Genomic DNA, 26,755 nt, shown 5'->3' with positions numbered 1-26,755 from the left:
CCCAGCACTCCTTCATGCAAAGCAGTCTCCTGCCTGCTGCTCCAGTGATGTGGGCCTCACTGTGACTTCTGTGCCTGTTGCCTGTGGGGGCTGCCGCCTCTTCTTGTGACTCAAATGCTGAGGGTCACCTTGGACTCTCCTCCTTGGGTCGAGGCCCCTGGGCCTTGCTTATGCTCTTCAGCCTTGCAAAACGTGCTATGACTCTTGCATTTGTCAAGGCTTGTTGGTGGTTTTCCAGCACCACTGACTGACTGACTGCATCATGACTGCTGATGTGGGACATCACTTGCATCACTTCTGGCACTCCTTCTGCTCCTGTGCTGCACTACTGACTTAATACATCGTCGACCTGGTCCTGCAGCCTTTCACGTTCCACATTTTTTTTAGTATATGGTTTGGCTGTCCCCTAAGGCCCTCACTGTTTGCTATTGGTTTTACTAATGCCTATTGCATCTATGCTATTTCCTGATTGCTAATGTGTATATAATAGTGTTTCTTTCCAGTTTTGGGGTATTGCCTATACAGTGTTTTAGTGTTTGTGGTACCATAATAAAGTACCTTTAATTTTGTACCTTTTTTCACGCAAGCGCTGTGAGACTATAGTGATATTGGCTAAGCTTTGTATGTCTCCTCCACAGTTACCTCTAGAGAGCCCTGGCTTCCTAGACACTGCCTACACTTCACTAATAAGGGATACGACCCTGTGCTTTCAGTCTTGCTCTGCGTCCAGGGAGGGGTAGAAAATTAATTCCTGGAGCAGTTCCTGTGATTGTAAGTCACCCTCTCCAGCTAAGGAGGAGACTGGAAAATGCAAGCGGTCTTAAGTCGAGGCATCTTACTTCATCAGATAAGTTGGTTTATAATATGGCAATGGACTATGGTCTCCCCTTCAGCCTACCAGTGATTAGGGTCAAGCAGCCCATGTCATAAAAAAGTGATAGTTCAAAAGGTAGGTATGTGGTGAAGGATTGCCATCCCTCTGGAGTCCGCGGTGTATTAAGAATGAAAGACTTGACAGTTTTAATGTTTACCAAAGAAAGGGCAGTTCGTACTCTGGTGATTCATGCATGCAGCATTAATACTTCTGGTGCCAATTTCTTAACCCAAGTGAGAATCTCTCCCCTCTTAATCTGGTTTATCCAGTTCGCATTCCATTATAGGACTGTTTACCACCATCGCCATGGGAGCAAAGAAACAAAAAACAACGAAACATCTCCTTATCAGGCCCATAGAGTTGCATAGAAACAAACCCCTTCGAAAAAATTAAGCTGCCACCCATTAAACATAACCTAGAATCAGATTAACTGAGCTTAAGTGTCTGAGAGTAACATGTTGAACAGATGTGGCCGTTCCATAACAGTGCTATGATCAAAATGTAATGATGCAGAGTTACATCAAGCTGTCATTTTGGTGAGACAAAACATTGAACTCGCTGCTGACGAGGACAACCCCACAACATCTGGCAGTCTGCTCCTCTGCCTCTGGTTCCTACGGCTCCTTCCCTCTCATTCTAGCCGATTGGGGAGTTCCCTGCCCAGAACTCACTAGCATGTTAGTCATCCTACAAAATGGCTAGGTGCTAGAGAAGTCTCTGCTCCTCCGCCCACTACCAGGCTGCTTCTGGCGTGTCAAAACAATAGTTTAACTACGAAAATCGCCATCAGTCTGTCAGGAAAGAGGAGCATGTTGGAAATTTGCAATGCCGTTAGTGTTTGCTTGTTACCAAAGGATTTACGTTGCTGCTGTACTTTAGGAGTGTGGGCAGGGAACAGAAGAGCCTTGACGGAATCACAAACAGCTTTCTTTTTTTTGCTTCTCATCCTGGCAGATGGCCTCCTTGTCAGCGTAATCATGAAGATAGGACGTGCAGGTACTCTGGGTGGGGCACAGGGTGGTTGGTAGTAGTGGGCTCTTTCGAGAAAACGCAATTACCATACCCCCTCTGGGAGGGAGGTCACACCCAGGTAATAAAGAGCTGTTCAGGTCTGGTGCCCACTGTCCCCTCAGGGACCCTAAAAAGGCATAGGCTGCTTCTTTTGGATCCTCACTCGCACCTCTTTATGAAGGGTGACCACAGTGGTGACTCTGATCTTAACCTCTGTGGTGCCCTCCAGCAGCTTCCACTGATCCTGCTGGAGAAGTGACATCTTGACTGGCAAGGTGAGTAAATGCCAACAGAGGCGTTTAGGCAGCATTGGTATCATGGGAAGCATTCATTTAGTCCTGGCTGATGGTGAAGTATTGTTTAACTGTAATTTGTGCATACTTTCAGCGTATTCAGTAAGTAACTAGTTTAAAACCACACATGGATCACTGATAAATATTGTTGCTGACATCTCAGGGTGTATTCTGCAGTCACATCCCACTCCTACTCATCTTACAATATTGTGATATATTGGGGTCAATTAACCAAAATGGCTACAAGTCTTCCTTATTAAACCTTTGGTAGTCTTTTGACACACTATTCAAACTATTGAATTGATGTTAAATTGCAGTATTGGAACCGTTTCTGTGATTTTAGCAGGAAAACAAACCATGCATTTTATCCTGTGGACTCCTGATCACATAGGATTGTTTCACAGGCATCAGTGGGTCTTTTGGGAAATCCAGCAAGCCTAATTTTATTTCAATTCCTCATCTCAGTGCCAACTCCGATCCCTGCTGTTGATCCTCCATCTGGTAAAGTAGCAATTTCTTTGTACTTTCACCTTAACATGCACAACACCATTGTATGCAGAGCAGCAGTGCTAATTTGTCCGCCTTAACCAACCCGCACCACTCACCTTATTTGCATCTACTTGAAATTATTTGTGGGGGAATTAAGAACTTTTATTGGGATGACCGTAATTTCGGACTACGAACAGTAGTTTCTCTGTCCATTGATTTTAAACCGTTAAGTGTATCTAACTTAGTGAACCAGTCATTGAAAAAGTAAATATTGACCTAGTTAACGCTGACATCTAGTACTGCTGCTTTATTTGGGTTTATCCAGAATTCCACATTGTGTATTCCATTTTTACAAAAAAATAGGCGAATCAAATTTTGGTGGTCATCTGACTGACCTTGTTTAAAATTAGTGTTAAGTTTCACTAACATTCCAGTGGATTCAGTAGTGCGATACAGCTTAACTCAGTTTAAAAAAAAAATATATATTTTTTAATCTGTCCTGATTTTCCACTGTCTTCACCTTATGGGTGCCTTGCTTATTTCATCTCTGTATGGCAAGCGGCACAAGGACTTGAATAGTGTTATACCATCCAGTTCTCCTTTTCCTGTGGAATCTGTTTTCAGTTCTGTCCTTACTTGTCCTCAGTGTTTGGTTTGCTTTGTTTCACTTGGAAGTTTTTATTTTCTTTCAACTGGTGCAATAGTTGAAGTTCAGGTCCTAAGTGAATTGTGTGCTTGCAACAGCTGTTTTTGGTGGAACTGAAATCTGCTGCTTGCCTGCATCATGAGGCAGAAACAAGCTAATAGAGGGAATGCTTGAATTAATATCAGCCACTGGCAATCGCTCAGGTTGCATATCAGTCCATTGGGTTTTTCACCCACCATGCTACCTAGGTTTAGACCCAGCCATGTACAAATCATGTCTGTTGCTCATGGGAACGCAAGCCACCCAGGACTGATTTAGCTCTTGTACCTAGGGCGAAACCACCCCTGGCTTGCTTGTTCTGGTTCAGGGCAGACCTGGCTTGGTAGTTTGGGCTAGATTGTAAATTGGATCAGGGTGGAGACTGATTTGCATGCAGCTGGGTAAAAACAGAAGTGGCCAGGTGTGCAAGATACAAATGAAGTGGGTTGCTGTCCTGAGTGATTTCCAGTGGCTGAGATTATAATTCAAGCATCCCGTTCATCACTGTTATGTATACTTATTGCATTATGAAACAATCTGCATGTCTCTGAAGATCTTCTAACAGCGTTAAGTTTTGGGGTTCTGAATTTGGACACAACTGACCACAGGACCAATGAGGAAGTATGGCACCTTATCCAAGACACCCCCCCCCCCCCCAAGTAAATGCCACCCTCACTTGTCAAGCTGAGTGATAGCTGAGTGTGTGATAGTAACTACTTACAGGATGAAACATTAGGTTGCAAGAATATATTTTTACTGGTACCCAGTATTCCATCTGGAACCATTTGTCAGTCTTAGTGCCATGAAACAAATGGCACTAGAGGTTCACTTTCTTCAGTTACTTTCTTGCATTGTAGAATTGGAGGTTCTAGCTGTCTGTTGCACTCAGTGTTTAGCCTGCTTCTTTTTAGATTTGACTCAGATTTGTGCAAGGCTGACCTATAGTTTTGGGTGGTCTGCATCTCACCTTACTTTGTGGTGAAACACCAAACCATTCTTGTCTGTTCTAGTGGATACCCTACAGTTGGCCTTTCACAGCTCAGTGAGATCTGCTGTGACTTGCTAATTCTGAACCTTGAGGTCCCTGTCCGATCTGGTATTGTAAAGCCGAAATAATCTGTACTGAGTAAGAATGAGCCCAAGGTGCAAACTGTGTTAGAGACATTGTCTTCCTCCGTGCCCCTGTTCTACCCTCACTGGACAGCATAGGTGAATGGTTCTACTTTGATCTCATCTTATTCTAAAGAACTTGTCAGACTACTCTGAATATATGGATTCTGATTACATGTTGCAAGTCGAGCTGATTCAGATATTGAATCTTGCTAAGCCTATGGGTGGATTTCAGTTTGCCGCCTTGTAGGAAGCTGACCCTTCATGTGGTATGTGAATGCCAGATAAAGGGTCCAGGGGTTCCCCAGTGAGTGGACGGGGCTTGCTATGCAATCCCAAAATGCTCTATTTAGGAGTAATGCGGTTGAGCAGCCTTTGGCTTAACACACAGGAGTGCAAGATGTCTACACAATAGTCACTAATTGAGACGAACTCTAGGAGATCCACACCAATTTATAAAAATATCACGTATCTTTATATATGTTTAGACATCAGTGAAAAATCGTTCAAGTACGTTTGTAAGTAGGAATTCATTTTACTTTAAAAAATGGACACAGTGCAATTCGAGTTCTGCAATGTTTTCCTGTGGGAGGAAAAAAGTATTGCAAACGGGTAGAGTACAGCAACTTACAAGACCAATCTCCAGGGGTTCAGGTGGGTAGTGGGCAAGGTCCAAAGCAGGATCAGCAGTGAACCTCCAGTGGTACAGGGGCAACCAGGTGCAATATAGCGTCAGGTGCCCTATACGTTTCAGTAGCGATCGATCACTGCGAGAAAATGCTGCAGGCTTTGAAGAGTCAAGCTGAGCCAACAGCTAGGCTCAGGCCTCATGATTCTCCGGCACAGGTAGGCACCTTTGGTCCTCTTCTACACCGCTCAGGGGTGACGGGCGCAGCAGTGTCTTTGGTGTCTGTATTTTCCTTACTGGAGCAGTTGCGGTATAGGGGATGGCTGCAGGCATCGTTGGGGAATCCAGGAGGGATGAATCCACTGATTCTGGAGGGCTGGGGAACCTTGTTGGCACTTGTGGAGCACTTCATCTCTGGTGGAAGGCAGTGGGTGCAGTGGTGACTTAAGGTGTCGGGTTTGGATGTTCTGAAGACTTCAGAGTCCCTTCTTTGGAGTTTGCTGGAGAACAGGTCTGCTGTTCATGGGAGGTCTTGAGTATTTTTTTGCAGGCAGTCCTCCCATGTTTCTGTAGACATAGCTGCTGTATGAGTTGATTTTTAGTGCAGCTTTCTGTCAAGGGATGCAGAAAGGCCTATGGAGTTGGTACCAGATCAGCTGCTTCTTTTCTCCTCTTCTGCTTTTGCAGCTCCTCAGGTTCCTTAGTCATCTTAGGTCATAAGGATCTCCTTCTATGGTGCCAGTGGCTCCCCTATATACTTCCCATCCTCTGAGGGGAGCCAGAATTGCATTTCAAAGGCAGCAGCCCTTTGAGGTTTGCCGTCTTTGGAAGGCTAATCAGCAGGTCAGCCCTAGACAGGCTTTTGTTCTGGTGCTCCAGAGAGCAGAAGATTCTCACCCCAGGGGGCCAGAACCGTGTCTTGGGTGGCAGGCTGGCAGAAACCAGTCACCAAACACACCAGAGGCTGGTGGGATTTCAGGGGGCACCTCTAAAGTGCCCTGTGGGTGCATGTATTGGTAACTGTGGGTTCACCAATACAAGAGATGTTTGATACCAAACATACCTATCTTCAGTGAAGCCATGTAGCTGGGGGAACATGTATGGATCAATGTCCACCACATGCATTTAAAATGGCTTCCCTTGCCATTTACGATGTCTGGGATTTGACAGACATAGCAGGGGCATATCTGCTCTTGTACATATGTAGTATAGTGCACTCTGCCTTAGGACTGTAAGACCTGCTCTAGGGGTCGCCATCAAGGAGCACATTGCCAAAAAATCAAAGCCTAGCATCAACTCCCTTGTAAAGAGTGAAATGTTTCATTTCTGAAATGACTGTTCAAGCCCTCGTACTATTGCATCTGGATGATGGCAACCCCGCCCCCCCCCCCCGCACACACGCACGCCCCCCCCCGCACACACGCACACCCCCCCGCACACACGCCCACACACGCCTTTTAGCTTACACAGCTCATGTGATCGAAATGTCTTATTTCTTTGACCTTCTAGATGAAATGTAATGACTTCTCATAGCGGGTCTGTACTTTTCACTGCAGGAAACAGGTTTCCATTTCAGTAAAGCTCTCAGTTGTTAGTCTTTCCATTTACCTTGTGTAGCTCTGTAATATGTTGCAAAGATTCTGGCTCTGTTGGCCACCTTGCATAACGTTGCTTGCCTTGCCTGGTTCTCTGCCTGTTACGAACATTCTTCAGCGATCTGGCTGTGTTCAATTTGGTCCTTGCCCTCTGGTGACTTTGATCCTATGTACAGTATTGGAGGAGTCTGTTAATTCTCAGTATACGATTAATTGATTCACAAAATTCAGTGATTCTTTGGCATTAAACTCGGAGCCTCTTGGTAACTTACAATAATAAGGTCTGACGTATACAGTTTAAAATGAACCAATTTAGTAACACAATTACTGTCTCAATACCTGAATTCCAGTGAGATTAGTGCAATAAGCCACGCTTTCCTAGATTACACCATACTTCAGACTTCTGCTGCAGATGTCAGCTCGGCTCGTTTCTGCAGGTACGAATTTAGTGCATTTACTAATCCCTGGCTCTTCAAAGCCTTGTAGGAACCTCTGCTATTGGCGTATTGCCTTTAGGGCTGGGGGAATTTCAACTTCTAAATCTGGGCTCCATCTCCCAAGACCTCAAACTGACCTAAATCCTCCACTGACTCTGCAAGCCTATACTGTTTAAAATACTCACATGCATAGCCCTGAACAACCTAGGTCCTGACTACCTGAACAGCTGCATCAGCTTGCACACCCCAACCCGACAAATTCAATATGCCAGCCTTCTCCTTACCTATGGCTTCTGAATACCTAGAGCTGGCTTCTGTACTTTCTCATACGTGGCTGTTAAAGCATGGAATGATCATCTCCTCCGCATTAGAGCTTCCAGGTTGGTCATGGAATTCCTGGAAACTTAGCAGAGGTCTTCAGGCTGTGTAGCTCCTATGGCAACAAGACAGTCCTTAATGGACCCAGATACAGAGAATATGGATTATATTCCAAATGTTGGGTAGAAGATAGCTTTTATGCCCAAACACTGAAAGTACAAATGAGGCCTTGCAGTCTGTCTTGCCAAGGCTAAAAATGCACACTCCTTGTAGACAAAACTGTAAGTAATGCCTTTCCTGCACTTAAAGGCACACACCAAATCATTCTCAAATAAAAAGGCTTTGTGTATATTGTCTTGCACTGTTTTCTTACAGCCCTCTTGAGGCAAAACAATAAAACAAATGTATGTAGGAAGCTGGCCTTTTTATAGTATACCAAAAAGGGTATGCTGTGTAAAGGGTCCAAGTATCCCATTAGAAGTGGACAGGGTTTTCTTTAAAAATCCCGAGTGCTGTATTTGTGGTAGGGTGGTTGAGCAGCTTAAGCTAATCAAAGAGGAGGTTAGACATTTGTTTCATGAACACAGTAAGTAAGGAGATCCACACCTATTATAAACATGAATTATTTTTACATATTTTTTTTTAACACCAAGCACTTAATTATTGGGTAAGTCCCCTATGTTAGAAATGTAAGTATTAAAAAAAAAAAAAAAAAAAAAAAAAAAAAAATACACGACTTTAACGTGGTAATGTTATCCTGTGGGGAAAGAAGCATACTGCATTTGGGCACTTGGCAATGACTTGCAGGACTGTTCTTCTGGAGTCAAGTTAAGTATGGGACAAGGTCCAAAACAGCAGCACCAACAGGTCACTTTGGGAGGCATTGGGGCATCTGGGTGCAGAGCTGCTTTTCAGGGTGAGGTGCTGTAATGTTATCCTATCCTTATCCAGTCTGGCCAGACCCAAGCTTGGGGTTCAGCTCTGGAGGGTCTCAGACTGGACAACGTGGTGCATTTAGGTGTTGTTTTTTTTTATCCGGGGCTCACAGTTCTTCAGTGCCTGAAGTGTGCAGGGGAGTAGCTCTGGTACTCCACAGGACATGCTGGCTGTTCCTCAAAGGGCTGGCAGTGCTCTCAGGCTTTTGGAGGCAGAGCAGCTGCCGGACGAGACGACTTTGGCACAGTTGGACAGCTGGCAGGGTTGGGGCTAAGTCAGTTGCTGCTCCTCAGATCTGATTGACATCTAGTCGCTGATTCCTTACTTTAGAGTCTCTGGCGTAAGCCTGTATCTGGCAACTTTTTTCATACTACATCTGCTCGTCAATAGAGGGCTATGCACAACTTTACCTACGTCGTCCACCAGATGTGATGTCAGCGATGTACATAAGTCACTTGCTTACATCAGTTCCTTTTCCATGCTTGAAACGTGGATCCAGTAACCGTGATCAGGCTTTTTTTTTTTTACCTACTTCGACATTTTCGTCTTAATAGAACTGTGTGCTTTCTATGTCTTTAGGGTTTAACCCTGTGGGTCCTGTGGATGACGAATATCAGCTATGGACCCCTATTCGGTTTGCATGTGGTGCCTGGACGGGCACCATGATGCTGAAGAGTGCGACTCCTGTCTGCAACTTCGGCCGAAAGATCTAGAAGAGCGTTGGGATGAAGGTTCTAGCAGCGCAGATGTCTGAGTCCCTCTGTCTTCCTGTCAAATGAGGTGGTCTTCTCGGTCTGACGTCTGGACCCTTTGAGAAGTCATTCTTATGGATGCCATTCTCCATTGACGTCCAAAGGTAAGTCTCACAAGCGGTCAGTCACAATTCGCCGACTTCACTGCATACGACCTCCCATCATTCCTTGGTTGAGGAGACGAGGTCAGTCTTTCCAGGGGATGGGGGCAACTCTAGACCAGATGCAAGACCATTATACTTCCCTTCACTCTATCTGGGGGTCAATCACCTCCCTCTGGAGTGCTTGTGGGTCCCAAGTAGGTGTGAAGTGCCTTGACTGTACCCATGCCTGTGGGTTCACCCTTGGCTTTAGTTAGGCCTTCAGCATCAGTTGATGAAGCTGTTACAGCGCCGGTGCACTGCCCTTTGGGGTTCCCACCTTTGCTGCCACTATCCAGTCAGCTTACTGAGACTCCACTGGTGGCATAGATCGAAGTTGAATCCCTCTTCATCTGATGGTTGCCTTCTCGACGTCTGGAACTGTGCTAGTCATGCCTGTCATCCCTGTGCTTCCTCCCCAAGAATCCCCTCATTCTGGTCTTACTGAGAGAATTGGTGGAGAGGCGGTAGAGGAGTTGGAACCTCATAGCGAGGACAGCTGGTTAACTGATCTTGCTGAGCTAGGGGCTTGGATTCTTCTCCAACCTTACTCTTACTTTATACTATCTATATCTAATAACCTCATTGGAATGCCCGGAGGGGTCGTGCTTTGCAAGTGCACATTTTTCCTCAACTTGTTACAGTAATGCAGTGCTATGAAACCCTAAGGAGCTTTTGAAGCGTGTTTAAGTCTTTCTTTTTTTAATCATTTCTTGTTGTAAAGTAATTCAGAGCACACCATTTCAGTATGTAGCTTCTATATGTTTCCGTGTTTTGAGTGCATAAAATAGTCTCTGAAGAAACTGATGGCGCAGGAGTTAAATGGACTCCGCTGATGTCACATCTTGTGAATGTAGAAATGGAGTCGCGTAACGCCCTCTTCCGTTGCCCAGACAAACTATGGAAAATGTTTCCGGAACCAGGCTTGTGCCTGGGGAGATCGTAAAGTAAGGAATCTTTGGCTAGATACTGTCTCTACCAGATAAAGGTAAGTAACTTATTCTTCTTGCTTTTCACGACTCTTCAGTGTTCTCCTCAGGTCAGTAGAATCCAAGTTCCTGTTGGCAGGGGCTCCCCTAAATACTAGTTTTAAGGGTGTTTCTGGAAATAAAGGGTTGTAGCCAATGGGCTACTTATCCTTGGGGTCACTACACCCCCTTGGGGGTGGAATTTGATAAAATATCTACTTGTCCATGGGAGAGGTTGCTTCATAAATCTACTCGGTCTGTAAAAAAAAAAAATAGACTTGTCCATTTGGTGCCATGAACTGCGGTGACAAATTATGGCAGCAATAATTATATACGAGCTCTGATAATAGACTCTGAATATGCCTCATACTATAGCAGAGTTTGAAGACTACCAATTTCCTTATTTTGGCACCTTTCAGCAGATCTACATCCTGAAGCTGGAGACTGGGTAAGCAATAGTTCTAGGGTTGGAATGCCTTTTTCAGTGTGTGCAAATTTTTTTGTTTTTGTTTATTTAAGGTTTTCACCAGCTCTTCCATAATATTTTCCCATACAGAGTGAGGTTGGAAATTTACTCCTGACAAGGGCAGAAGTAAAACTTCCTCCAAGGTTTGTAAACAGTGGTTGGAAGGAAAGTGAATTTGTAAATGCTCAACAGGCTTCTGCATGAGCAACTCCACATGCATATTTGCTTGTGCTAAAATACAGTTCACCAATTGTGGGAAAACATGGCTGATTGCAGAGGCCCCCTACCTTTTTGCCCCCATTTTCCACTTTTTGCTGGTGTTTTCCTGACTCTGATGGTGCCCTGGGTACTGCTAACTGGTCCCAGGGCCTGTGCTCTGTGTAAAATGGATATGCAAATTAGGCTAATTATAATTGGCTAAGTTAACCTACCTATAAGTCCCTAGTATATGGTAGGGCATGTAGGTTTAGGGACCACAGCATAGGTGGTGCACCCATAGGTGCACTGCTGAGGTGCCCAGTGTCATTTTAAAGGCAGGCTTTCCTTGCTGGCTGCTTTTAAATTAAAGTTATATGCAAATTCGACTTTGGAATTAAAAGTAGTTCCAAAGTCTTAAACTACCTTATTTTTACATACAAGTCACCCTAAGGTGTGCCCTATGTGCCCCTAGTGCTGGGTGCCATGTAACTATAAGCAGGGACTTTATAAAAATAGTTTTATAAGCCCTGGTGAGGTAAAAACAGCCAAATTAGTTTTTCCCTCATTGTAGTAAATGGCCTTCATAGGCTAGAATGGGGAGACTTTATTTTAATTTTTAAAGTCTCTTTAAATGATGCATACCAATAGTTGGGTATCAAATGAATTGTTGTAATAAATCCCACAACTTCCAGTTGTTGGATTTAATATAACTTGTTCAGGTAAAGAGTTTTAAACTTTACCTGAAAAGTTGCCAATTTCAGCCCTGCATTGTTTTTGCTGCTGTGCTCTGATTGGTCAGCCTCTAGCAGACTAGCCAGGCTGCCTTGATGAGGTGTGAAGTGGCCTGGCTTCACACAAAGGAATGTGCCTGTGGGAGGGAATCTCCCCTCAGCAGATGGTGAGGCAGGAAGGGGGAGGGCTGCCAAACTGGTCTTCAAAGGCAGAGAAGGACATTTGGAGCAACCAGCAACACCCCCACATCCTGCAACCCCAGACAACTAGGTGCCCCCTTGATTAGGTTAGGAGAGGGCAGGAGAGAGGGGTGTTTATGATTGTTAGCCACACCAGTGGGTGGGCTCAGCCAGATGTAACCTCCAAAAATCAGATTCAGCCATGATGGATTTTTGGAGAATGTTGCTTCCTGGGATTCATTTTTGCCACACTTCCCAGGAAGTGGTCATCACAGGGGGAAGGACCCTGCACCTGATGGGAGAACCAGGACCCCCCTGCTTTTCACCCAGGAGCAAGGATAAAACTGGCAGACCTGCACCCACACCTCAGATCCCCACCAGATTCCAACTAGGAAGAACCAACGGAGAAGGACTGCCCTGCTGGACCCCTGGCTTGCAACTGGAACCTGCACTCAGGACTGCACCAGCTGCACACTTGGGCTTCACCACAAGAAGGACTTTGCCTGGCTTCAACTGGTTCAAGGAGGGACTCCCTGTTTGCTACAGGTGAATAATTGCTATCCAGAGTCCCCTGCACCAACTCCTGAAGAAATCAACCAGCTGGCCACTGCCCAGTGGCCGAAAAGGAGTTTGCGCCAGGTGCACTCTGGGAGTTGTAGTCCCCAGACCCCTCCCCCCCCCTCCCCAAGGACCATCTTAGAACTTCTGGACCCTTGGGGTGAGCTATGGACCTCAAAAGAACCTTAAAAGGACATCTGGGAGAAGCCCCAGAAGTTTGGAGAACTTTTGTAAAAAAGCTCCATAGAGGGACCGACCCGCCGCTGCAGTTCTAGCTGGCTTGCCTCAACCGCGATCCAGCCTGATTTGCTGGTTCGTCCCGGTAAAGAAAATCTCAGAAAAAGAGACTAAGTCTGAAGGTAAAAAGTTGACCGGGACCTCCCAGCCAGCATATCCGAGGAGGGCTCCATGGATGTCGGATCAAGATCCAGGTTTACCCTGGTCGAAGGATTTTCACCTCGAAAAAACGACTAAGTCCGAAGGTAAAAATCTCCACCGAGAATTCCCGCATCGCGTATCCAGAGAAGGGCTCCAGGAGGTCGGATTGGACTGGCAGGTTCGTCCCGCTGAAGAAAATCTTCGAAAAAGAGACTAAGTGTGAAGGTAAACTTTTAACTGAGGCCTCCCGCAGCCTGTAGCCGAGCAGGGCTCCATCGCCGTCGACCTGAAACTGACTTTGCCCCGGTCGAGGTGCAACCATATGACCCGATTGGCGCCTTTTGTTTCTAGGTGCTAAAAAACAATAATTCTTTAAAAATTATTATCTCCAGTTCCCCTTATCTGATTTTATTCGTTTTTGTGTCATTTTAAAGATAAAAATATAATCTAATTTTATAAACTGGTTTTGGATTTTTAAGCTATTTCCTTTGTTTTATTTAATTACTGTTATGTAATATTTAAATGCTTTACACTGTCTCCTAAGTTAAGCCTTGACGCTCGTTGCCAAGCTACCAAGGGTTGAGCTGGGGTTAATTTACTGAGACCTAACTGGACCGTAGTGGAGGTTAGTGGCCTATTGCGAAGTGTAGGTACCTACCTGCCCTTACCAATAACCCATTTTCCAACACCAATATTTTCCAGGAATATGATTTTCTGTTCTACTTCTGTGAATTCATGGAAGTCGTAAATCTGCAGTAATGCAAGGACATATACTATTTATGCATTTTTGTGATTTTTCTTTAAGAATTGGGCCCCTAATTGGTTATTCAAGACCTTTTCCTTGTATTCAAAATTGTTTGTTGGTTGGCTTTATTGTGAGACATGATTCTACTTTCACAAGGAGCATATTGGCACAACGTTTTGTTCAGTGGCCTGAACTAAGGTATAAAGGTGTTTTTTTTTTTTGTTGTTTTTTTTAATTTAAACCAAACGTTTGTCAATGCTTATGATGAGGGTCCATTAGCCCCCACAACAGTTTAACAAAAACAGTCAAAAACAAGACACACTGACAAAGCGCCGACCCTCAATATCGGACCTATTGGCTTTGCAAATGCTGCTTTATCTTCATGGTTGCCCTAATCTTGTTGGCATTGGTTACATTGATTTTTCCATTAAAAGGTACTTAAATTTCACATTATTTTACCAAAACGTATTTTTCTATACTTGCATTTTTGGTGAACATTTTAGTCTGAAAGGAAAGAATCACCATTCTTTCATTTAAGCTTCTGCAAATATTTGCATCAAACCAGAGAGCATAATGGGAGCATTACACATGACCCAATATTAAACTTTGCAAATGTGTAAACATTTTTATACAGGAACCACTGTCAATAATGCAGTTTGAGCTTACATTTCTTTACAGTGCTCTACCTAATAAAGATTTTGACTTAATGAACCATGAATACAAGTTCGATCAGCATTAGGATATGGACACAGATGTTACCTTAGCTGCAGACAATGCCCTTCCCTGATCCATAATGTGCTACTGTAAATTGGCAACCAAAGGAGTTTGTGCTGTAGGGGGCGGGCCTACTTGTCCCAGGGACAAAATAAATAAGGCATGTTGCCTTTGACTCCAAACAATGTCCTGGGCTTTGGGCTCTTGCATTTCCACACCTCTGATCCTTTATATATCCCCTTCAGTGGGAAATGATCATAACTCTGTCCCTGAGTTCCTAATTCTGCATCACCAAGATGGTGGAATTTTACTGAATTGGGGGCACATCAGGCAGCTCACCTTAGGGGTATGTCTGGCCAGGGTGTACTTCACACCAAGCATAGCTAATTTGCTGCTATCCTTGTGACAAATGGTCCTCAGGGCAGGGGGTGGCATCCTGAAGCTATTGCGGGGGGGGTGGGGAGGGGATGCCAGCGTCGCATATCAAAGGCGCAGGGACTTTGAAGTCTCAGTCCTTGGTATGCTAAATTACTAGCCATCCTGCTTGGAGGAGCTGTATGAACACCTTCCTCTGGAGCAGGCATTGCCTCTGGCCTCCCAAGAGTGAGGCCTCTCTCACACATGCAGGGAGTCAGAAACCAGTCTGTGGTGGCAGGCTGGACTAAAGGACTAGTAGATTTCAGAGGATACATCAAAGGTACCCTCTGGGGGCATGTATTAATAAACGCATCATTGGAATCAGTGTGGGATTATTAATATGAGGTGTGTGCCATTAGGTAGCTGGGAAACTCGTTTTCACCAGTGCCCAGTACATACTGTACAATGGCTTCCCTGTTCAGTTGCAGTATCTAAGAATTGATTTAGACATCACAAGGGCATATCTACTCATGCAGATGTGTTTGCATGTAGTATAATGCACATTGCCTTAGGGCTGTAAGGCATGCTCTCGGGGTGACTTATAAATAATATATGCAGTGTCTGCAGGCATGGCAGACAGGATGTGTACCATGTCATGTATTCACTTTTGCCTGCACCTTGTAATGCAGTTTGCAATGGCAGCTTTCATGAGTGTGGTTAGGTGTACCTTAGGGTGGCACAATAATTGCTGCAGCCCTAAGGGACCGTCCTCAATACCCATGCCCGAGGTACCAGGGATACCATTTACTAGGGACTTGCATGAGTGCTAAAGTTATAGTCAATTGGCGTAAAATTGCTCAGTTTTAGGGGAAGGAAACTGGCACTGGGGACCTAGTTAGCAGGACCCCAGTGCACTTATGTCACAATTGCATCAAATGCAAGGCAAAATGTGGGGGTGACCATGTCAAAAAAGGGCAATTTCCTGCAGTGTAAAAGGCCATCAGTGACCAAGTGGCTGATGGCCAACGTATTATTGGACCAATGGCCAACAAAGTCCACCTGTGCTGCTGAATCAGCAGATAACAAACCATTGGTGCTTTCTCTGACTAGGGTTCATCTACAGCAGCACCCATTTGCTAACCTCCCACCTTGCAAGAAACTAGCTACTTGATACATATATCGACTGCAGCCTGACAAATGTTAGTGATCCACTGTCTCTATTCATGTAGCCACTCTTGACTGTCTCCATAGCCACTTCGCAGTGTTTTCTACTTGCGTCTCCTGTGGAATCACAGCAGCAAAAGCTAAGTAGGGCACCTATTACATAGATTTCTGTAAAAGTTATTGCTTCTAGAGCATACGTCACTAATTGAAATCCTTCCACAACTTAAGATTCTCATGGGAGAGGACACAGTGCAATAGACCTTATGTAAGCATATCCTGATAGTGATCGTTTGTGGAAGATCTATTTTCTAAGCTGCATATGGATGGTGAGATCACTAGCTGTGTTTGGACTTTGACTAGCCAATGAACATCACCTTTTTCTTGTTTTAATGAGATGACTGAGGCTATCCTATGAGGAACAGAAGATCTTACTTGGGGGCACCTTCTTCGGACTGGAGTTCTAAAACAGGATCCTGAATGTCTTTCAGCAATATCACCAACTTTTGGATGTTAAATTGATAAAGCCCTGCAGAACATTAATGCAAACGCCATCCCTTCCAGATTGCTGTTTTTCTTAGAATTGTCAACAGCAAACCTTTCACTGTATTAAATAAAGGGCAATCCTCTTACAGCCCATGGTTGTCGGCTGCATCAGTTACATTACCACCAGCAATACAGCGACTTCTGCAGCATTGAAAATACAGGGCAGATTCTGCCTTCTCAAATGGGAACCTGATCAGATGTGTGGCACACAGGTGGATTTACTGGATCTATCCTGACCAGGGCTTCTCATAGCTTTTAGAACTTCAGTCCAATTTATTGATTGAAAAGCTTTTGCGAACCACTTTGCTTAAATGGACATGAGGTGGGCTTTTTTTGTAGTCCTGTAGTAGAGTATTATCATTTGCAGACAATGCATTTTTTATTGAAATGACCACTGAATTAGCAGTTTTACTGTTAAAATTGTACTTCACATAAATGATCTGTGGTAATCTGGTTTAATTTATCATTTGTGCATTACCAAGTAATGTCTTGATTTGATCATATTCTTTTTTCCATCACTTCGGAATTATAAAAAAGTTTGCTTTCACAACTGCTGAATGTATACAGTTCATTTACAGATATTTACATTGTGTTTGGGAAAAATGACATCCTACTTAGTTTTTTTCAATGCCCTATACCCCACTGAGATTTACATTCCCTTTTTTTTCTTTGACAGCAAAGAGGAGTTTGTGAACATCAGTCCCTATGTTAAAAAACAAACAAAAAACAGCCATTTGTCAGACTACATAGCCTGACATCTGACCTGTCTTTGAAGAGCAGCAAAAATGACAAGCTAAAATCAGACTTTAAAGAATCTTTATTGGTAGGACTTTTGTGACCCATCAGCAATCGGCTTATGACCTACAGTTTGGGAACAATTGCACAAGACGCTATTGACTCTACCACTCCAGCCCACACTCCTCCTTTTACATCAGCCAAATTAGTGGGAAAATCTACTGGTTTCCTAGAATCCAATGCCGTAACATTGGACAGGTGGGTCCTCGACCTGGTGCACTATGGGGACAACCTTAAGTTTGATTGAAGCCCTTATTGGCATCACATTGTAGACTGTGCACTAGCTCATTGGTGTGCTGCAAGTCAGGAATCTCATTAGTGCAGAAAGAGCCTCAAGCTTATCCCAAAATCCTGCAAAATAAAAACAATTTCTTTAAAATTTCTTGTTGGGACTAGTTTGGCAGGTGGGCATTCAGTTCTAGAAATGTACCAGTTCGAAAAGTGCCTCTGCCATTTTACATGATCTCTGTGCAGGGAATTCTGCAGCTTCTGAAGTGTAGAGAATTTACATCAGTTTTTGTTTGGGTGCATGATTTCATATTTCCATCTCCACTTAGTGCTGTTGATTCAAACTGTTGGCTGAATGCCATTACTATTAATCTTTGAGGGAAATCTTCTCCATGAGACTTAATGATGTGCATGGCACTGTTTATTTGAAGCAAAAACATAGGGATTGCCCTGTAACGCCGTGTGTACATGGACAAGCTACACATTTCATATTCAGTTAAGTAAGGATTAATAACTATTTAATCCATTAGACTTAGAATGACCACTTAGTATGCATTCTAAAGCACTGTTCACTCAAATAGTGGTAATTTATTCCCAGTTGTGAATAATGAAATTCAAAATAAATGCATGTCCTCAAAAGATTTAATTTAAAACCAGTATCAACAAGGTTTACCTTAGCTCAACGATGGGCACATCAAAGGGAAGGGTTTCCAATGTACTTGCTTTAGGCTTTTCTGCAGTATGGTGGCTCACACTGAACACTGACAAGCTTCCTATCTCAATCTGTCATTCATTCAGTTTGTGTGCGATTATGGATGCTGCAGTATGAAAGCTTACCCTTGATCACAGCTCATTCTCTAGCTCCAGTCCCTGCCCTTTGTACTTAGTGCAACAGATTAAGAAATCCCCATCCATTTTGCTCTTCAGATAACTCTGAAAAGAATGTCCTTGTTTATACTTATTTTCTTCTGCCTGAAAGAAACCCATAAAGGAGTTATCGATAGACACAGTTCACAGGACCCTTCAGAGGAATCTGTCTTAAGATCTAAATGACCATTCCTTCCTTGGTGGGTCCAAAGATGCACAATATTGATTGGACTTGAATTCTTGGTGCAAAAAGCAAATTTAGTGCTGAGATGTAGCTGTGGATTGATATGCTGTCCCCTGGAGGAATAATCCACAAATGGCTGCTAGTCCCTCAGAGGTACATACATGCAACCGCTGTCCAAGAATTGAGCTATCCTGCAGTCACACTTGCCCAAACTGACAATACTACCTATTTTCTTTGAACTAATCAATGGGATTGAAGTTATCCTTCCTGTCAGTGACGAAGCTCCTGTATAATCCAGTGTTTGTGATTGTCTGGAATGTGTGCACCAACAGTTGGAAGGAGCATGAAGAGTTGTTACAGAGTTTAAATAGCAGCTGGACAAGTTTTTTATGTTTTTTTTTTAACCGCTGAACCCAACAAATTACCAGTTCTATGCCAGCAGGCATTGGCTACTGTTTGAAGGAGGGTTTCATACTCAATCGCATGTATAAGAACTACACATGCTTTCTGCATCTCTTCATAAATGATCACACAAATAGTAATTTGTCGTTTGCCTGTCCAGAAATGGGAGTTCGATTCTCCATCATGGCCCAGTATCTGTGTGGTGGCCTGGCATCTGTGCAGATTGTTTGCACAGTTTGATATCCTGGCTGACAGCAGGCAAATTCCAGCATAGGTTAGATCAGCCTCAAGAACAAAATAAATCTGCCAGATTGATGTTGATGCATGATTACAGATCTTCAACCAGTGTTTCCTCTTCAAATACCTCTATATTTGTAGTCCCTGGTGCAGGACTGAATCGTAGTTCAGGGAGTTCATCTAGCAATTGTCTCCAGATTTCATCATTTGGAATTTTCTCCTGCCATTTGCAGAAGGTCAGGGGACCATTAGTGTAGATAAACCTGTGTTTGAAACACCCTGAAACTTCACAGCTCTTGTCCTTGAATGTTGCTGGATTAGAAGTTAAATTTGCTGATCCAATGCGCCATGAGGTAAAAAAAATACAAAAATTGTATCACTTCCTTTATTTGTGTATTTCAGCAGACTTGGTTGACTGAGCCTGTGCATAGGTAGGGTTATTTGACTTATTCTGTCGAAGCCCACCCATCAAAAGCTGGCTGTGCATTCAAGGGCTAATTATCTGGGTAAAAATAAACTTAAATTGATCATTAAAAAAACCCATATATATATATATATATATATATATATATATGTGTGTGTGTATTTTCATCAGTTCCCCTGAAATCTTAGTTTTGAACATTAGAGAAAAGAATGGGTTCAGTTGTCACCTACCCTAACCGTTTTGATGGTAGCAGGAGATTTTCGGCGTCACGTATGAATTTTTAGTGTGCATCATATTGCAGAAAAATGTGGTTCTAGGTATCTTCTGCCTCGATGTTGAACCAATTAAATCTTGGCCGTTGGTAGCCATCCAGTTTGCTTCATTGGCACACTTCTGTGGCCTTTGTGCATTTAATGGCTGCTCAAAATTGGATAGTCAGATTTCACATGTTTTCAATGGGATGTCAGTTAAGTACAATGGATTATTTTACTCTGGATATAGTTTTATGGGATTAACTAGTGGGCTTCAAAATAGTACCCAAGATTGGACAGTGATCATAACTAGTTTCATTTAACGATTAGCAAAGAAATGTGTGATCAAATCATGGTGGACCACTTTATGTGGAGTCAGCAATTGAAAACAATAGATCAGTTAAATGGCCTTGAGTGAAAGACAGTTTTTTTTGGCACATGGTGGTAGGGAAAGAGAGCATACCTACCTACTGGTCAATGTATTCAATCTCCTAGCTGGGTACAGCAGTTTGAAACGTTGCAAGGGTATTTTGGATTAATGCTGAGGGGCTGAAATCTAACCAATCTACAAAAGGGGTTTGGGGGGAGGGGGGGTAGGAGTGGAACGATTTAATGACACTTGTGGTTGACCCTCACAAGGATTGTGGTTGTTGCTTGATGGGTTTTCACCCCCTCAAACAAAAACTCAATTTCTTACAGGTGATGAGAAAAAAAAATGTATCTGTCCAGAAACCTTGGCCCTTCCCGACTGACTACAAAATGTGGCCTTAAGATACAACAGGATACTTTGGGGTACGCTATCTTTCACCATAGACTTACCAAGATTATGCACTTCATACATTTTAGAGGTTATCAAGAGGACCAGCTAGTCCGGAGTCAAGTGATCAGCGTGGCTATTGATTTCTTTGTATGTAGCGGCCCCTCCTCTCAGTATCTCCGTGACAAACATGGTTGAAACTGGTGCCTCTATTCAGATGCGTAACTGAAGAATTTAAATCTGCTTGTTTCTAGATCGGTTTGCTTTAGTCTCCTATGATAAGGAGGAAAGGGAAAAAATGAAGATACTACATAAAGGCACTTGGCCTGGAGGAACTAAAAAAATATTACATAGCCCAGTAAAGACATTGTGACCCATATTTGTGAGAAGACCAATTGTTCAGCCCTCTCAATGGACACATAGGCAACACAGTCTGGGGCAGCCACAACAACTTCAAACACTTTATCAAAAATATCCCTCTTCTGGAAGAGGCCAGCAACATTTCTAATTTTTTAAGGACCCAGTCGAAGCAGTGAAGACCTCGCACTCCTCACCTCTCCAGTGGGAGTGTATCAAAATATGTAAGGGTGGAGCTTAATAACATTGTACAAATGTATATTGGGAATCATTGAAACGGATATTCCATCCACTTCTGATCTCCTCACCAACATTTCCACCGAGGAATGCATCGAAAAATCAACTGCACACATTGAGAAAAGTTTCATCTCCTGCAAAAACAAGCAGTAGAACCTATACCTCCCCCAGAGGCAAAGGTATCCAAAATAATTTTTGGTACTACAAAAAACTACAAAAAGGAATAGCTTCTAATTTCAGAATTAAGACAAGCCTAAAACTCACGAAGAAACCAATTCAGATTGTTGACTTTGCAGTGCATTTGAGAAAGAAAATTGGACATTTTCAGTGGTTTACAAGATACTTATCTCAAGGGCAAAATGCAGAAATTCTTGTGAATATGCTTAGAAAAAAGACTTTACCAGTACAAAGTTCTTATCTTGGGTCTAACATATGCACCAAGCACTTTTTCCAAATGCGTGGCAGTGTTTCTATGCAAGCTAAAATTATTTACACACATCTAGGCAATTGACTCTTATAAGCAAGTTCACTGGAGGTTAATTGAGATGGACTTCACTATTCGTTTGCTTCACTGCCTCAGTATATTTTAACAACCAAAAGTTGAATTCAACATCAGATTTTTTTGCTATCTAGGGGCATCTTTGAACTCAGTGTCTCCTTTACAAGATAGTTTTCCGTTTTGGAGAAGTGTCATTAGTTTCTAAGTACTCCATCCCTTAGGGCAAAGCAATTTTCCTATGTGCTGGGAGCAAAGGCCTCTTGCATTTTTCTAGTCCCAAATGTCTGAACATGAGACCGTCAATTGTGCAAGGAAGATCAATGGAACAGACAGTGAGAAATTCGATGACCAGATAAACCGTGAAGTGCCAGCATAGTGGGCAGACATGTAAATTATATTTGGAGCAGCTTGAGGCATATAACTGTGGTGGAAAAGCTGTCAGTAAACTGGAGGTGCATCAGAAACTGAGTCCTGAAGGGAACTCCTTTGTACCCGAACCTTCATTCTGAGACCATAGTGACGGGTGTCTAATTGTTCTGGGAGCCCATCTACAAGACTGGTCAGTACAGGAATTGTTAGGTAGCAGCTCTCATATAAATGTCCTACAGCTCATAGCTGTGTATTTTAAAAGAAGCGCTTTCCTTCCACTGATCAGGTTGTTGATTCATACTTGACCAAACTATAATATATCATTTTAACCAAGCAAGACGGAACCAGATTTAGGATTTTTTTTTTCTGGCACAATAAGCAATGTGGCACTGGCTTCTTGCAAGACAGTGCATCTCCCAGGTCGCCAGAATTGCAAAGCAGATCTGTTAAGCAAATATTACATTGAAAACCATGAGTGGGAGCCAAATAACGATGTCTTACAAAATGGTTTCAGAAAATGTTCACCTCAAATAGATAACTCAAAATGGCCACAGTGTGCATCAAGATTATGGGAGCCAGTCATTGCACAATGCGATTTTGATGACTCGGCCCTGAAAATTCTGCATGGTTTTCCACCATTTCCCCTGATTCTCATAGTACTCATGGAGCTGAAGTACTCCAACGGATAAATTATTCTAATCACTCTAGAATAGGTGAGTCTGGGTATTTCTAGAACTCAATTTTTCAATGCATCGCAGTATGCTTCTGTGCAGATCGAATTTTCTATTCACAGGGAAAAGTGGTAAATTAAAACTTTTATTCTGATGGATACAACTACCTGTGGATTCCTCGCCTTTGAATTCTCCAATGCGCCAGCATCAGACGGAAAATCTTCTTCCCAGCTCGCCACGTCGACGAGGACGTCAGTTGCACGGCTCCACGGACTCCGTGTGACATCACCGTGCCAATAAGAGGTCTTCACCGGCATGCTGACGTCGGTTCCCTTTTTTCTGTCTGTGACGGTAACTGTTTTCTCCTAGCTCTTGCTACTCTTGGAGGTGTTCCATCTGGTTACTAGTTTCAATCCAGTTTCTAGTTAGTGTCTCCTCCTAGGAAGTCAGGGTTTAAGCCGTGTGGGGGTGGCATGTCAGTTACTGACCCGCATGACGATTGTATTTGGTGTCTAAGCATGACGTCGGAGTGTTTCCTGCCAGAGCATGAATCCTAAGGCTCTGAAAAAGAGAAGCCAAACTCTTTTTGGCCAAGGCGCGAAGAAGGGGCATAAGTCATTGTACATCCTCTTCCCATACTTCGTCCAAGAGATGACGTCTTCAGCACTGTTTGGCTCGGAGCCAGTCAAGATCAAGGTCTCCATCTCGACAGCGACGTGGGAGGTGAGTCCGGTGACTCCGCAACCTCAGAGCCCTCAGGCTTCTCCGGGACCATCAGTCTTCGAGGTAGTGGCACCTCTGGAGAGTTTTCTATTTTCACCTGCTGCATCGGAGGTCCAGCAAGCACAGGTGCAACATGAGACAAGCGGTATCCTGCCTTCCCGGCTCCGGGAGCGGATCTGGTGGAATTTTTAAATGCCATGTTCTCTGTTTAAGGCTATGGCCCCTGCTGGTGCACAGGCTGGTCCCACGGGTCCATTAGCTTTTTCGTTGTGCTCCCCAGCTCCTTACAAGGTGGCGCCGTTTATGCACTTTTATCCGGCTGAGGGTGCCGGTTCGGCACTGATGACGTCTCCTCCAGGTCCTGTGGTTCCGATGACTTTGCCTTCCAGACCTATGGTGCTGATCTCCTCGCCCTGTCAGTCGATGCAGATGGTGGAGCCTCAAGTGTGCTCGGCGCTGTTAGGATCCACTCCGGCATAGGATCAGAATGATGGATTCGACCGAAGCCAACCTTCCTCTTGTTCCGTGACTTCAAGTTTGAAGCCGGTGTCATCGACGTCAGCCAATTCAATGTTGACGCCGAGGTTGGAGGCCAGACTGAGGTCGGGTAGAAAGGCCTTGAGGCTTTTACAAGAGGAAGAGTACCAACGGCAGTTGCTAGAAGAGGGGGAGATTGTTGAGCCCCTGGGTGAATATCAAGGGTTGGATTCGGCCAGTGGGCTTGACACTTCCCCAGAATGGGACCTTTCTTCACTGGGGGGGTTCAAGGAGGGGGCGGGCGGCCTCCTTCCACACCATGATTAGGAAGGCGGCGAACTTTTTAGATCTTCAGTTGCCTGCTGCAGAGGTTAAGACAAATACTTTGACAGCAGCCCTACACCCTTCTACAACTTCTGTGGATCCTTTGCTTCTGTTCAACGATGCTCTTTCGGAGCTCATATTAGAACTTTGGAGGAAGCATGTGTCGTCACTTGCTGTTAATAGGTCTGTGGCAAGAAGATAGTGGCACTTGGAGATCCGGGGTTCTTATCGAAACATCCTACCCCAGAGAGTCTAGTTGTTCAGGCCTCTTGCTCCACACGGTCTGCTCCAGGCTCCTTCCCAGTGATTTCATCGGACAGGGAATCCAAAAGGATAGAGCAATCTGCAAAGAAGACTCTTCTTGCAGCATGGCTCTCAAGGCTGCGAATGCTACCTGTGTTTTTGGTAGATACGTGCATGCCCAGATGGACCCGGCTAGGGCTGTGGTTCCTGACCTGCTGCATGTTTAGGGTCAGTTTGAACTTCTACTGATGCTCAGGCTGCAGCAAAACAGATAATCAAGTCTGGTCTGGATTCCATGGACTCGGTGGCCAGGGCAATGGGTACCTCTATTGCTACCAGGAGGCACGCTTGGTTGAGGTCCTCTGGGTTTTCTTCTTGTGTGCAGACTACTTTATTGGATTTGCCCTTTGATGGAGAGAAACTGTTTGGTGGTAAAACGGACTCTGCCCTAGAGCGCTTTAAAGATATTCAGGCCACAGCAAAGACTTTGTGTCTGCAAGCCTCCTCTGCTACCCCTTTCAGAGGTTTAGGGGGTTTGGCCATGGAGCTGTCTACCGTGGGAGACCCAGTCCATAGAACAGCCTGCCAGCCTCCCATATTGATCCTTTGAAGGGTGTGGGAGGGTTAGGACAAGAGGGCCCACCCAGCAGCACCCTGCATCATCCTCTGGAGGACAACAAGGGAGCAGCCCTAGTTTGCGCCCCATTTTCGACCACATTTCTCCTGTAGGGGGAAGATTACGTCTTTCTACACGAGTGGAAGTTAATTACATCAGACTCCTGGGTTCTGAACATTGTGAGACATGGATATGCTCTCCCTTTTCAGGATTTTCCTCCTCCCATCCCTCCCCTTCCCTCGGTTTGTTCAGAACACCATCTCCTGTTATTGCAGCAGGAGGTTCAGATCCTGTTGTCAAAAAGTGCGGTAGAGTTGGTTCCAGAGCAGGAAAGGGGTCAAGGTTGTTATTGAAAATATTTCCTGATCCCCAAGGAGTTCGGTCGTTTGAGGCCAATCCTAGACCTGAGTATTTTGAATTGGTTCTTCACAGGAACAATTCAAGATGCTGACTCTGGCACAGGTACGTTTGGCGTGAACAAAGAGGATTGGATGGTGTCTGTTGACTTGCAGGATGCTTACTTTCATATCCCTATACTCAAGTCGCACAGGAAGTATATCTGGTTTGTGGTGGGGTCGCAACACTACCAGTTTGCGGTCCTTCCAACCTTCCATTCGGTCTTACTTCAGCACTTCAAGTCTTCACAAAGGTGATGGCAGTGGTAGCAGCACGTCTCAGTAGGGGTATATCGGTTTTCCCTTACCTGGACTATTGGTTGACCAAAGCAAAGTCTCCAGAGCTTGTTGGGTCACTTGCAGATGGTAACAGTTGTTGCTCAGTCTGGGTTTTACGATAAATGTACCCAAGTCTCACCTGGAGCCCTCAACGCCTCCTGTTCATAGGGGCAGCATTGGATACTACATTGAATCGGGCCTGTCCTCTGCCTCAGCGGATTCAGGACATCCAGGCATTGATTCCAATGTTTCAAAATAGAGCGGTTGTTCCCTCCTCAAGGTCCTATGCCTGCTCGGTCTGTTTGTTTCTTGCATTCTGTTGGTCACTCATGCACGTTGGCACATGAGGGTTCTCCGATGGTTCGTCCGCAAGCAGTAGTTTCAACACAAAGGGGATTTTGGAGTCTATAACGATCTCTAGAGATGCTGCAGCGGATCTACGATGGTGGGCTGTGGACGGCAACCTCTCTCAAGGAAGGCTGTTTTCACTGCTGCCTCCTGTGGCCATGGTCATGACGGATGCTTCCACTCTAGGGTGGGGAGCTCGTCTAGGGGACCTGGATATCAAGGGTCGTTGGTCTCCAGTGGAACAGACTTTTCATATCAATCAGTTGGAATTGTGGGCAATACGTCTGGCTCTCAAGGCCTTCCTCCCATCCCTTCGCGGTCAGTCATTTCAGGTCCTGACAGACAACACTACCGCTATGTGGTATATAAACAAGCAGGGTGAAGTGGGGTTGTATCTTCTCTGCAGAGAAGCTCTGTGTCTCTGTTCCTCACTTCAGGGCCATCGGATTTGCTTGGTAGCGAATCATCTAGCCGAAATGCTCAACGTACGTGCGGACACTCAGTCGACATTTTTCGGCCGATCACAGGTGGCATCTCCATCTGGATCTAGTCCTGCACATCTTTCAGATGTGGGGTTTTCCAAGGATAGATCTGTTTGTCACTCTGGAGAACACGCACTGCCCGTCATTCTGCAGCCTCCAGTATCCGGTGCAAGGAGCTTTGGGGAATGCGTTTAAGATATCTTGGTGCAACCAGTTGCTTTATGCATTTCCCCCATACTCTTGATTCTTCGGGTTCTGAGGAAGGTTCGCCAAGATCAGGCTCGGGTCATTTTAATAGCCCCGGATTGGCCAAGGTGGGT

The 26,755-nt window shown here is 44.4% G+C and overlaps 1 protein-coding gene across 2 annotated transcripts in view; it reads left to right on the top strand.

Annotated features, from left to right (window-relative positions):
* KIF2C (kinesin family member 2C) overlaps positions 1-26,755 on the top strand; it is a 752,439-nt gene that overhangs the window by 183,999 nt on the left and 541,685 nt on the right. The window contains exon 5 of one of the 2 annotated variants that reach the window (XM_069232807.1): positions 2,644-2,679. The exons of the other annotated variant lie outside the window; for it this stretch is intronic. Within the exon in view, the coding sequence (XP_069088908.1) occupies positions 2,644-2,679 (36 nt within the window). The remainder of the gene's footprint in view (positions 1-2,643; positions 2,680-26,755) is intronic. 2 annotated transcript variants of the gene reach the window in all.

The sequence above is a fragment of the Pleurodeles waltl genome, chromosome 4_2, assembly GCF_031143425.1.
Source record: "Pleurodeles waltl isolate 20211129_DDA chromosome 4_2, aPleWal1.hap1.20221129, whole genome shotgun sequence".
Taxonomy (NCBI): Eukaryota; Metazoa; Chordata; class Amphibia; order Caudata; family Salamandridae; genus Pleurodeles; species Pleurodeles waltl.
Note: the sequence above shows the minus strand (reverse complement) of the source record. Positions and strands in the feature narration are given on the sequence as shown.